Source organism: Pan troglodytes, chromosome 1, assembly GCF_028858775.2.
Source record: "Pan troglodytes isolate AG18354 chromosome 1, NHGRI_mPanTro3-v2.0_pri, whole genome shotgun sequence".
NCBI classification, from domain to species: Eukaryota; Metazoa; Chordata; class Mammalia; order Primates; family Hominidae; genus Pan; species Pan troglodytes.
In genome coordinates, this window is record NC_072398.2 from 204,178,355 (window position 1) to 204,192,318 (window position 13,964).

Genomic DNA, 13,964 nt, shown 5'->3' on the forward strand with positions numbered 1-13,964 from the left:
ACGGCACAACAGGCACCTTATCTGCCAGATGTCACTGCTTTCCCTCATTGAAAGGAAAGACCACCTAAGTTACTCCCAAGAATTGCACTCGGTGGAGGAGGAGTTTCTTCTAATTGCTGAAAACAGGAGAACTGGATATTTTCTCCTAAAATCACACATTTAAGCCTCTACATTAGCGTTTAGACTGGGGTGATTCTGTTGTTTAAGGCAGTTCTTAAGATGTTAGCGCAGAAAGGGACCTACAAGAGACTGCATCATTCACCACCACCCCCTGAAGAATATCATCATTTCCCATGGTTTCAGAGGTGGTAACTAAGGTTCTGAAAACTCTCCCAAGTCACATGGCTGGTAAATGGGGTTTTACTGAGAGGACTAGAATCCAGGGTTCCTGATGCCTTCTTCTTACCCTTTTTTCCCCCAACTGATTTATATTATTTTAATTTTTAAAAATTATTTTACTTTTTGCCACATGGAAAGATTTGTATTATTTTTACTTTTTTTGAGACAGAGCCTCACTCTGTTGCCCAGGCTGGAGCGCAGTGGTGCAAACTCAGCTCACTGAAACCTCCGCCTTCCAAGTTCAAGCAATTCTCATGCCTCAGCCTCCCGAGTAGGATTACAGGTGTGTACCATCATGCCCGGCTAATTTTTGTATTTTTAGTAGAGACGGGGTTTTGCCATGTTGGCCAGGCCGGTCTCGAACTCCTGGCCTCAAGTGATCTGCCCACCTCGGCATCACAAAGTGCTGGGATTACAGTGTGAAACGTCGTGCCTGGCCTGTATTATTTTTTAAAAGGCAATTCATTGCATGTATAACTGAAAGAAGTTTAATTTGCATATCTTTGTAAGTTTTTTTCATATAAAAATACATGCACAAATCATAAAAAAACACATCAGAAACAATGTCGCATTTGGAAAAAATGGTCCCACTTTATTACTGCCACTACACTGTTCAGGCCTGTACCATCTTGTGTGGACTGTTACCAGCCTGTCAGCTAATGCCTTTGATGAAATTTACACTTCAATAAATTGACATTTAAATTTACACACAGGTCAATGGTAGGTTTAAGACTGTCTCTGCTATATTGATTGACTAGACAGATCCAGGTGTATTTTAGACTTGGAATACGACAATCTTCACTTACAGAGAAAATAGTTGTCTAAAATTTGCCCTAGCCAGGACCAGAAGGGGCTCTCTAGCGTCTGACACTTCTCCCATTCCTGACCAGCTTTCAAAGAGAAAGAGAAAGATTATAATGGACACAGTAATGATCCCAGGGCAGCAGAGGCAGTTCCAATGTGTATTTTTACTTTCAGACCCCTGGGTTAAGTTGGCTTCCAACCTGTCCCTGGAGAGTCCAGGTCATGTCCAAGGCAGGAAGTTGCAATGTAGGAGTAGTCCCAGGAGCCAGTAAGTCAGGAAGTAGCCTAGAATGTATCGTGTGACTGGAGAACAGGTTTTCCAGTGATACAAAAGTCCCATGATAGGATTTCTGGGGACCTTTTGTCCTGGTGGGGAGTCCTCTGCAAGAGGCTTCCAAGGCACAGTCTTTAAGGATCTCAACAGCGGCTCTTGATCCTGAAGCAAGTGAGCTGGAAACCAGTACATAATAGGAGTGGAGGAGCCCAAAAACCTGGTGAGAACCTAGAAATCATGAGAGGGGAATATCCAGACATTTACTGGAATGTCACTGACTCAAATTGGACCAGCCCGGGGACTTCTCTACTGCTGGGTGAACTATGGTCCTGTGACTAGAAATGTATTACACTGGAAAAGAAATTGAACACAGCTTAGGATCTGTCTTAGAAAGATGTATGTACAGCAGACAGGCATCCTCCATATTACAAATAAACATAGCTACAGACTAATTACATTAATTACTATTAAAATAATGGGCCAATTAATACTAGAAACTCTATGGGGTCTAATTTTAGCCCAGGGCCTGGACTGTAAACTCTGTGATATTGATTTGGGGATTGGGAACCTGAGGTGGTTCCCTTATCCCATGGGATGGCAAAGCAGAGGGAAATGGGCAGAAGACCCATTGCTTGAACATTCTCTCTCCTATTGGAGTTCAGACACAAGTGTCCAAATGGCCTCCCTCAGCTAACCTGGAAACTTTAAGCTTTGCTGGCACACATTCTACGATTTAATCTAGCTAAAAACACAGAATGCTACTTTCTATTTCCTCTGTGTCTCTTATCCATACAGCTTGGAGAATTTTAGAAACAGCCAATGTGTGACTCCAACAGGAAGAAACTGCTAAGAGGTCAGCATGGGGAAAAAAGACGTCCCCAGGGTGGGGCCACAGCCAAGAACAGAAAATCAGATATAAGATCAAACCTTTCCCATCCCTCTCTATCACCACCGCCACCACCCAAAACATTGGTTAAGGTTACCTCCTCTGGAAATTGGGGGCCTGCCTGAGTTGAGAACCTCCTGAAGTCAACAGTCAAGAAACCAATATGGATATAACTATCACTGTGTATTAGGGAAAAAGATCCCAGAGATATCCTCCGTGCTTATTCCTGTATTTCAGTCCAATCAGGTCCTTTCACAACCCTCGTGTTTTTGCATATGCCCTTCCTTTTACCTAGAATGTTCCTCCTCTGCTTCTTATATGGAAAATCTCATTCTTCAGGACCCAGCTGAAATATGATGCCTTTCTCAAGTACTCCAGTGAGTTACCTACTTCTTCTTTGCCTCCATAATACTTTATCTGAGCTTTAAAAAAAAAAAATCTTGCTGGGCGCGGTGGCTCGTGCCTATAATCCCAACACTTTGGGAGGCCAAGGCGGGTGGATCACGAGGTCAGGAGATCCAGACCATCCTGGCTCACACGGTGAAATCCCGTCTCTACTAAAAATACAAAAAATTAGCCAGGCATGGTGGCAGGTGCCTGTAGTCCCAGCTACTCGGGAGGCTGAGGCAGGAGAATGGCGTGAACCTGGGAGGTGGAGCTTGCAGTGAGCTGAGATCATGCCACTGCATTCCAGCCTGGGTGACAGAGCAAGACTCCGTCTCAAAAAAAAAAAAAAAAAAAATCTCAGGCCGAGCGTGGTAGCTCACGCCTGTAATCCCAGCACTTTAGGAGGATGAGGCGGGCAGATCACTTGAGGTCAGGATTTCGAGACCAGCCTGGCCAACGTGGTGAAACCCCATCTCTACTAAAAATACAAAAATTAGCTAGGCGGTGGTGGCAGGCGCCTGTAATTCCAGCTACTCGGGAGATTGAGGCAGAAGAGTCGCTTGAACCCAGGAGACACAGGTTGCAGTGAGCTGAGATCGCACCACTGCACTCCAGCCTGGGCAACAGAACGAGACTCCATCTAAAAAATAATAATAATAAATAAATAAATAAAGTAAAATAAAATAAATCTCAAAATAGCACTCCCCTTTCTATCCCACTGTACTATAATTTATGTCAAATGTCTGTCCTCCTATTTATACCATGAGACCCCCCAAGGCAGTAATTTTTTTTTTTTTTTTTTTGAGATAGAGTCTCACTCTGTCGCCCAGGCTGGAGTGCAGTGGTGCAATCTCAGCTCACTGCAACCTCCACCTCCCGGGTTCAAGCAATTTTCTGCCTCAGCCTCCTGAGTAGCTGGGATTACAGGTGCCTGCCACCATGCCCGGCTAATTTTTGTATTTTCAGTAGAGACGAGGTTTCACCATCTTGGCCACGCTGGTCTTGAACCCCTGACCTCGTGATCCACCCACCTCAGCCTCCCAAATTGCTGGGATTATGGGTGTGAGCCACCGCGCCTGGCCGCAATTTTGTCTTATTTATGTTTCATCCTTAGAGGTCTGACCCAGAGTCTGGCAGAAAGAATAACCCTAAATAGTCATTGAATGAATAAATTCAGTATGGATCACTCAAACGGGAGATGTTAGCTGCCTTCCCTGTCCTTGGCCAAGGGGTTTTGCCTGTATTCACATCCTTATCCCAGTCAGGAATCCACCTCACCTGAACATGCATGCACAGACCTCCAAACAGCAGCAGCACTGCAGCGTGGACCACGTACACAAACACCTGAGGACTGAGGAATCCAAGATCGGGCTTCTCTAGGGTCTTATTGTTCTTGCTCCTTTGCAGCCCAAGTGTAAGGCAGAGCCAAGGGTGGGTGGTCACGTATGTCCAAGTTGCCCAGGCAACCAGTATAGCCACTGGTGCAGCCAGTAGAAAATTGGGCACCTGCTTGAGCTCATAGTATTTCAAAAAGCCAACATTCCAGTAGACATCCTGGATATAGCTGTATATTAGTGGAACATCCCAGAAGCACCAAGGCGGTTCATTTCCCTCTGCAATCCGGTAGCCCTTGTCTACAGCTAACTGTACCAAAGGCTCAGGAATGGGGCGGGCTGAGCCTGGCAGACAGAATTGGGTGTAGGCATAATACTGAAAGAGGGCAAAGGGAAGGCCAAGTGTGAACACCGACAGAAACAGAGAGGCCATCAGCTTAAAGAGCTGTCTCAGAGGATTCAGCATCGTTAGAGAAGAGAAAAAGCCTTGGCATTGAGAATGCATGAGGAAGCCAACACTGACCAGCCCGTTGGAGCGTACCCCAGTGGCAATGGCAAAGAGGAGTACACTAGTCCAGACTCGGCCCCTCTCCAGCTGCCCCATGGCACTGAATGTCAGGAGGGCAAACAAAGCTTCTGAGTAACCAGCTGCCAGGAAGACATTGGCAGGGCTGAGACAGAAAAGCAGAGCTGCATAAAAGGACTGGCGGGGACAGTGCAAAACCAGACAACCCAGGTCATGAAGTGCAACTGCAGCCAACATGAAGAACAAGAAATTGAGTGATGCTACCGAAATCAGCAGGCAACTGCGTAGACTCAGTAACCCCCGTAAGGGTCTCAACAGTTCAGTCCCCACCAGCAGGGCCAAGGGGAAACCAGGAAAGAAGGCAAAGTTGTGCTCATACAGGTAGCCATGCTCAGCAATGAACAAGAAGTGTTCAGCATCCCAGTGAGACAGGCCGCCCAGAAGACCTTCCACGAGTTGGTCCACAAAGCCTGAGGGGGCCAGGCGAGGAGGAGAGAAGGCTTCTGCATGGTGATCTGGGATGATGGCATTGAAGAGGGCCTGTGGAGTAAAGAAAAACCAGAATTTTGGTTGAGTAACTGGAAGAAAAGAATTGCCATTTAATAAAATGAGGAAGAAGGCCAGGCTCATGCCTGTAATCCCCACTTTGGCAGGCTGAGATGGGAGGATTACTTGAACCCAGGAGTCCATGACCAGCCTGGGCAACATAGCAAGACCTTGTCTCTATAAAAACTAAAAAAAAAGTCTGAGCACAGTGGCTCACGCCTGTTATCCCGGCACTTTGGGAGGCTGAGGTGGGAGGATCACTTGAGCCGAGGAGTTTAAGACCAGCCTGGGCAACGTAGCAAGACCTTGTCTCTACTAGAAATAAAAAAATAAAAATTAGCTGGGTGTGGTGGCACATGCCTGTAGTCCCAGCTACTTGGGGGGGCTGAGGTGGGAGGATTGCTTGAGCCCAGGAGGTTGAGGCTGCAGTGAGACATGATTGTGCCACTGTATTCCAGCCTGGGTGACAGAATGAGACCCTGTTTCAAAAACACTCAGAACTCTTCTTGAGGACTGAACCCTGGACATGTTAACATCTGAAGGCTAGAAAGAGGATGAAAATCCAGCAATAAAGAAAAAAAGGAACAGTCAGTGAGGTGGCAGGGAACCCAAGAGAGCATGAGAACCAAGGGAAGAAAAGGAGTGATCAACTCTGTTAAATGCTGCTGGTAGGTCAAGTAAGATGGGGGCTGAAAACTGACCACTGGATTTAACAATGTGAAAGTAACTGGTGACTTTGACAAGGGCTATTTCAATGGAGTGGAAGAGAGAGAAGTCTGCCTAGACTGGGTTCAACAGAGAATGGGAGAAAAGAAACTTTGAGGAGTTTTGCCATAAGGGGAAGCAGAAAAATGGGGCAGTAGGTGAACAACAATGTGGGGTAAAGTGAAAACTTTCTTTAAGGTGGGAGGTAAAGGTTTGTATGCTAGTGGAAATAACCCAGTAAAAGGGTATGCAGGAGAGAGGGGAGAATTGCTGGGTAGGCAAAAAGGGTACAAAGGTAGAGGAGCCAGCCTTAGAGAAGAGGACAGACGGTTCATCCAACCTTCAGTACTGAAAGCACAAAGGTGCAGACATAGGTAGGCTGAAGAATGTGATGGGCGCATATGGAAGGTCTCTTCTAATGCCTTCTATTGTTCTGAGTTGTCATTTAGGAAAACAATTTGTTACATGTTACATGTTTTTCTCTTTCCTCAAATCTCTAACACCCTTTCCCCAGAACTCACACTCAAGTGATAGACTCTTTTCAGGACACTGCACACATCATCTTCATTAATAATGAAATCACCAGGAAATCAATAGAAGTAGTGCTGGGAAGAGTGACAGTGAACCAGGAGCCAAAACCGTCAAGGATTAGCTGTCACTGACAGAGACGACAGCAGCAACGAAGGGTAACTTAGGGATATAATCTGATGGCTTGAGCATTGGAAGTGGGGGGATGATAATTAAATCGCATTTACTGTTAGATGTCTTTTTGCTGGCTGGGCGCGGTGGCTCACGCCTGTAATCCCAGCACTTTGGGAGGCCGAGGCAGGCAGATCACGAGGTCAGGAGTTCGAGACCAGCCTGGCCAACATGGTGAAACCCCATCTCTACTAAAAATACAAAAATTAGCTGGGTGTGGTGGCGGGCGCCTCAGCTACTTCGGAGCCTGAGGAGGGAGAATCATTTAAACCTGGGAGGCAGAGGTTACACTGAGCCAAGATCGCGCCTTTGCACTCCAGCCTGGGGGGACAGGGCGAGACTCTGTCTCAAAAAAAAAAAAAAGTCTTTTTGCCCTATTAGATCATCAGCTACTTAAGAGAAAAGAGACCATGTCTTTTTACACTTACCACCTAGCACAGTTCTTGGAACGCAATAGGTACTTTAAAAATTTTTGGTGGTTGAATGAACTGCCTAGAGGAAATATACTGTTTCCAAAATTACCACCCGAATTAGAGCCCAGCTGTCCTGGTTCCCTATCCTGGATGCTGACTTGCAGCATTGCTCCTTTGGTTCTGCCAGTAATCCAGCTGATGCTGGTTGAGAGACATCACTGAGTAAGTCTCCCTAGCCTGGCAACAGGAGCATAGCACCATTTTTAAGGCTTTTTAACTTTTTGGTCAGTTTCCTTATCAGGCCACTTCAAACAGTAAAAACAAACAGGATAGGAGTGACAGTCACAGATAAACAGCCCTAGCCTGCAGGTGGACACGTTTAACTAATCTCGAAACCCAGCAGAGTCTGCTATGCCTTATGTAGTGGGGAAGGAGAGAGGAAAGTTTCCACAAAGGGACCAGTTATGAGCCTCAGAGAGAATGGTACAGGGATAAAAGGTACACGTCATTATGTGAATCTAACATCCCTAGGGTGTTGACATACATTCAACAACATTCATTCATTTATGAACATACTGAGCTAGGTACCAAGCACTGTGCTAGGCAGCAAATAATTCATATATACGTGATATTTTATTAAAATGTGTATCAAGGGGAGCCTCGGAGGGAAAAGGGAGCTGCAAACGGGCAAGTGCACTGAGAGTTGTGTGGGTGAGGCAGGAAGGGCAGGCACTCGGGGGAATAGGAGGAACCATTATATATCCAGATGGTTTTAGAACTTGCACATTGCCACGTTTCTCCCACTCAACTGACACAATGCTCAGTCTCCTAGTAAGGGGACACAGGGCAATACTTTGAGCTGTCCCACCCTATAAGCATCTCTGGTTACGGAACATCACAGTCTGTTGGAGAGACCACTAGCTCAGGAGTTAGGAAACATGGGGTCAAACTCCAGCCCTTCTCTATCTTGCTATGTGGCTTCGGGGATGTCACTTAACCTTTCTGGGCCTCTGCTGCTTCATGGGTAAAACAAGATCAACAGACCGTGTTTCTAAGATTCCTGACAACTTTTCAGCTCTAAAGTCTATATCTCTGTGGTTCCAACCACACGGAGGGGCACACCTGAGAGGTGGAAAGGAGATGGGGACTCTTCTTACTGCCTAGTCCAGTCATGTAGCAATGGCACATTCAGGACAAAGGATGGGAGACTGACCTGCAGCATCAGAGTCAGGATACGGCAGCTGACTGCAAACCTCAGCACCTCCTTCCGGGATGGGTCCTGGGGCCACATCCTCTCACCACCAGGAATTCAGGGGTGTTGCTACCAGGATTGAGCTCCCTCAGGCCTCTAAACCCCAAAGGAGGAAAATGTCACACATCGAGTGAAAGCAAATTCTTGAAAGCATTCGTCACTGGAACCTCCCCTCTCAGAATTAGTATGACAAACTTAACAAACCACCTAACTTCCCAGATGAGGGGAAAGCATCTTGACAGCAAATGGGTTCAGTAGGTGTCACTGTGAAGCACTGAACTGTCGTTGGTAAAGTTCCATACAGCTAAGCAAGTAGCTGGAAAGCTAAGGTCACAGAAAATCTTTTAAAGCCTATTGGATGCACTTCTGCAGGAACTAAAGATCTGGGTTCAACTCCTGACTCTGTCACTTACAAGTTCTCATTAGTCCCTCTGAGCCTCAGTTCTTTATATAAAAAATGGGAGCAGACTTTTTTTTTTTCCTATCTCACAAAATTGTCATGATGGTGAAACAGACCAAAGTGTGAAGTTCTACTCAAATCTGTGTTGTGGTTGCTATTATTTGGTGTGTGCCCTTTTCCTCTTGCCCAGAATAATAAACTAGGTCCCAAACCAGAGTCCCCAAAGTGGGGCATAAAACCATACTGGAAGACCATAATGACTCCACACTCTAGCTTAGCTCTCTGATGTGTGTTCAGCTGGTCTGTTAAATTAAGTGGGGAAGGAAAAGAAAACCACCACTCAAGCAGGACCTCAGCCAGCTCACACTGCTGAAACAAACTGAGGGTGAAGACAGAGTAGACTACCAGGGATGGAGAAAACTGTTATTTGCCATCTCTTTGTTGGGATGGTAGCAACGTATAAACAATCGCAAAGCCACTCCGAGGCAGGGAATGCACCTTAAGGCATCTTTTATAATTCCTTGAGCTAAAAGGAGTCATAAAGGTTCCTCAAGAACTTTCAAACACCAGCCTGGGAAATTTGAAAGGAAAGCAAAAGCATCAGAGGCAGCTCATCAATTGGGGATGAAGAACTATGCCTAAAAGGAAAAAAAAAATTTGAACTGAGAAATTTAAGGAGGACAGCTGGAAGACTCTTTTTCTTCTCTTATCTGGCAAATACCTAAAAAACCTGTATCACTTGTTTCTGGAATTCTCTGATCCTCACTAGACAGTGTGCTATGCCCTCATTACATTCTGCCCTATTGCCGTTATTGCTATTGCTTATTTAAGTTGCTAAGGGCAGGGGCTTTACATCACAACTATATCCCAGGGCCTAGAACACAAACAGGCATCTTAAACCTGTGTTCTGAATGAATGGAAGTGGTAGGGACAGGATACAGCATCAGCAGTTCACTGACTCTAGATATGAAATCAGTGCCCCAAGTATTCTTCCCATCATATCTCATGTCAAGAGCAAGACGACAAAGGCACAGAAGCCACAGGAAAATAAAATTTCCCCAGAAAGGGAGCCAAGTTGGCCAATGGCAACAGTACTCTTTCCTTGGCACAAGGGGGCGCCTGCTGCTTACTCCATCGCCAGGAGGCCTGGAGGAAGGGAGGGGCCCCCAATTCCACACCGGTTGGCTCACGAAAATTCGGTTCAAAGGCAAGCTTCTGAAAGCCCCAGACAGTAACGGTAGTTTGTGAATCTAAACGTTTCCAACGTATGACTCGCTGAATCGAGAGAAATCACGGAAATGGGCATACTCAACCTCACGCGGCTACTCCTTCCCTATCCTAGGGCGAATTCACTCTTTTTTCCTCTTCCTTGGCTTCCGACGCGCATGCAGAAGAGAAGCTGGGATCAGAAAAGCACCTAACCCACCTCTGCCACTTGACCATGCTTGCATTCTTCCTTTCCTCTCTCGAGTCAAGCTCTAGCCTCAGCGACTACAGATGTGTGTAGCCCACACTTTGCTTACAGGTAAACCAAGTAAAAACAAAGCTAGTCAATTCTCCCTCTCAGCTAATTGCCCACCTCACTTCCCAACAACCCCTTTGCCAAATCACAGACTCTTAACTGGCAGGACACTTACAGATCAACTAGTTTCACTCTTCAAAAATTTTCCCGTGAGATAAATAGGCTCCAGAGATCTCATCAGACACTGTGAGGCTAGTATAATTACCATCGCCATTTTATGGATATGGAAACTGAGGCTCACTGGGGTCAAGTGACGTACCCAGGGCTACTTAAAGAGGCTGTCATGTTTTCTGCTTCTTAAACCTCACGGTACCAGCCCGCATCCCTCGCCAAAGGGTATGCGCCCTTTCCGAGCCAGGATTATGACCCAGGTCACCCAAAAGCCTAGCCCAGTACTTCCATGCCGCAGCCTGCCCTTGCTAGGTATGCTTAGGGTAGTTGGGCCCTATCTGAGAATCTGGGACATCCTGTTGAACTGCAGCTCTGGACCCTCTGGGTAAGACTAACACCCCCTGCGCGGGCTGGAGAAGTCGCTCTGACCCAGGGTCCTCAGAGCCAAAGGCCTCGTGGGGGCTGCCTTCTGTCAGCCCAGCCGTGTCCGCAGCCCGTTTCTGGCCGGCTCCTTTTGGACACAGTCCCTTCTGGGTACTAATCATCCACGCTCACCCCAGAGGGGCCACGGCCCAAGGACCACTCCCGAGGGAGCCTGCAGAGCCCCACCAGGCCACAGGGCCGGAAGCAGGCGAGGGCGGGAGGCTGGAAAGGAAGAGGCGGCGCCCGAGGCTGCTATGGCGGAGGGGCGGGGCTCCCCGCTTCTCCGGGCGTCTGTCTCAGTTCTACCGGCCTCCATTTGACAGCTTCCCTCCCGCCAGAACTCCAGGGCTCCCAAGCTGGCGCAGGGTCCTCAGCCCCTGCCCGTCCAGACCTCCCCGGCGGGGACCGAACCTCAGCTCCTCCATCCGGGGCCCACGCGGCCCGCGCCTGCGCGCTGGCTCCGCCGACGGCGTCCCCGCCCCGCTCCTGCCCGGACTTGGAGCAGCCCCGCCTCCCTGCGCGGCGGCCATGTTGACTCCGGGCGAGCGGGGTGGGGGTCGCGGCTCGGCGCCTCGCCTCGTAGCACCTTCCCACCTTGGTGACACCTGAAGAGTTCTCTCGCACTTCGCTCTCCTTCAAGGCCCCCCGCCACCCCGCCTTCAAATAGTGAGCGGAGGCTGCTGTCTCAGAGTCAGTGCTCTTGCCCCAGCTCCCGCTGACGTTCACTGAGTTCCCGTTGTGGGCCGAGGCTCTTGTAGTCGGGGGCTGACCCGCAGCCTCTTCACAGAAACCAGAGCCGCGCTCTTCCTGCTGTCAGGCAACAACAGCTCAGCACAGGGCCTGACACACAATAGATGTCCTCTGAATAGCCAAAGAAAAGCATTCTTGGGGTTTCTGTGGCCGGCAGCGGCACCCTGCGTCCTGGGTGTGAAGAAAGTGGGGGATCCCCCTGATTTTCCCCTCCTCTAGCTACCAGAGACCTTCTGTCCTACTTCAGTCCTCAGCCCCACCTCAGGTGGCTAATGAGGATGGTGAAGAAAACCTCAGAGAACACCCTCCAGGGCTCCTTTCACCTCCCTCACCCAAGCAGTTTCTCTCATAGGAAGTGGGGCCAAAAAAAGAAGAAAAAAAAAGAGGCGAACTCAACAAAACCGTCTATTGGGGGGAGCGGCCAGTTTGTACCCTTGTAACGGAAACTGTTAGAACAACTTTGCACCCTCCTTAAAGGAAACAGATGATAAATCCTTCTCCGTTGGTGGATTTCTTGTTTCTCAGGATTCCAAAGCCTTATGTGGTTTCAGTTATCTGCCCTCCAAACGAAGCCAGGGGCCGGGTTAGCCTCTGGCCACAGCCTGGCTCAGGGAGGGGTTTATCTTCTGCAACGGCTACTCATGTGGGTGGGAACAAAGAGATGGTTGCTACCTCTCTAGGCGAAGACCAGCCCACATCAGTCTGTGGGGGCCTGGGACTGTATCTCTTGACTCTGTAACTCATTTCAGGCCCTGAGACCTAAATTGCCTTCAGATATTTGTTGTGTGCAAGGTGGAGAAAAGGCAAATCATATTTAGTCGTTGTGTGTTGGAGAAGGGGGAAAAATGGAGTTTCATGGCCCTTCCCCCAGGTTTTTCAGTGCCACGCACTTGTTCTCAGCTCCAGAGGCCTGTGAGTAACGTGGCAAAGCCTGGGGACACACTTGTGACTGGGGCCTAAGGCTGTGACTTGAATCTCTAGAAGTCCACCATGAGGCTCCAAGCAGCACTCTCTCTGCAAAGACAAAACTGAGAAATGAACTGTCCTTGCTCTGTAAATTCACAAGGGGAAAAAAGACATGCATTCTCAGGGTTCCCTCTGTCCACATCAAATTCTCTCAAAAATCTATTTGTAAAAAGGCCAGGGGTCTCTCAAGACAAGTCAGAATGTTTTTTAAAAGCTCAGCTGTCACCCTGTAGAGGTAGAACTTTATCCAGATTTTCAGCTGTACTTTCCTGCAATTTCTCTTTTCCTTCTCTGCTACCCAACCCCCTCCTCTTCCGCTCTGTTTCCTGTTTCATTTTCTGACTTCTGCTCTGACAGGAAAACAAGGAAGCTGAATCTTGTGCTCTCAAAGCCCTGACTCCCTGGTTTCAGATTGGAAGAAGGCTAGGTGGGATAGGAGGGGATTCTGGGACTCCAAGGCTTTGAGTAGTGACGGAGGCAGCCTCTCAGTGTTCTTGTAGAGTCTGCAGCTAAGATGGAGCCTGCATCTACCCAGGGAGCCAGCTGAGCTACCAGAACTGTGGAAAGCAAGTGAGAAAGAGCCATATCCCAGGCTCCAGAAAGACTCCACACTTCCCAGCCATTTCCATTAAGAAGCACATATCCCACATCACCAAGAAACAATATCACATACAAGTCCCTAACCAGAACAATGCAAGCAATGCATTACTATTCTAGAAGCTTAGGATTTAAGAGGGTTACATCATTTCTGTTCTTTGAACTTGCCTGGCTCTGCTCTTGCTATTTTCCCTGCTTGAAGCACTCTACTTCCAGACCACCCTTTGGCTAGCCCATTATGTTTGGGTCTCAGGAGAGATGTCACCTCCTTAGAGAGGCTTTCCCTGTACTATCCCATCAGTCTGTTCTGTTTTGTTTTGTTTTTTTTTTTTAAGATGAAGTCTCACTATATTGCCAAGGCTAGTCTGGAACTCCTAGGCTCAAAGGATCCACCCACCTTGGCCTCCCAAAATGCTGGGATTAAAGGTGTGAGCCACCGCGCCCGGCCTCTGTTTTCTTCATAGCACTTAACACCATCTGCTTGTCCTGTCCATGAATTTTACTTGTTTCAATGTCTGTTTCCTTATTCTAGAATGTAAGCTTCTGAGTGTAATGGAGGAGCAAGGGCTTTGTTCACCAATATATTTCCAGTGTTAGAACAGTGCCTTGCACACTGTGTGTCTTCAATAAAGATCTGGTCAATAAATCAATTTCTTTAATCCTATACCTATATTTTATGGATGAGGGAGCTAAGGATCACAAAGGGTAAGTGACTGGCAAGAAGTCACATAGCTAGTGGTAGCGATGGGACTTGAATTCAGGTCTCCAGCCTCCCAGGCTGGTTCTCCCACTCTACACTATTTTAATCTTTCCCAGATTTACCTCTTTCCCTCTCTTCCTTTTTTCCCATATGTAAGAGTCTTTACGGGCTATGCTAAGATGGGCACACCAAGTCTTAACAGCTCTGACCTACTCTTTCCTCCATCAAATTCCTATCTTATCTGTTTGATTTGTTCAACAGTACAGGAATGCCTACTATGTGATGGGATGAAGATGCAACACTGAGCAAGATAGAAACAATCCTTGCCCT

At 47.7% G+C, this 13,964-nt stretch overlaps 1 protein-coding gene across 13 annotated transcripts; it reads right to left on the minus strand.

Moving 5' to 3' along the window:
• Positions 1-905: 905 nt before the first annotated feature.
• PIGV (phosphatidylinositol glycan anchor biosynthesis class V) lies at positions 906-12,762 on the minus strand. 13 transcript variants are annotated; one of them, XR_010147558.1, is made up of 5 exons: positions 11,216-12,762; positions 8,127-8,261; positions 3,969-5,090; positions 2,595-3,330; positions 906-1,645 (listed from the first exon to the last, which is right to left on the minus strand). XR_010147558.1 is itself a non-coding variant. In XM_016956972.4 (4 exons), the coding sequence occupies exons 2-4, from the start codon at positions 8,202-8,204 to the stop codon at positions 1,364-1,366; spliced, it is 1,482 nt and encodes a 493-aa protein (XP_016812461.2). In that variant the 5' UTR covers positions 8,205-8,261; positions 11,216-12,762; the 3' UTR covers positions 906-1,363. The 13 variants fall into 13 exon arrangements, 8 of the variants coding, with proteins under 8 accessions (XP_016812461.2, XP_016812454.2, XP_016812452.2 ...); XR_010147556.1 differs by having other exon boundaries at positions 11,033-11,519; XR_010147554.1 differs by lacking the exon at positions 11,216-12,762 and adding an exon at positions 10,754-11,072.
• Between the last annotated feature and the right edge of the window lie 1,202 nt (positions 12,763-13,964).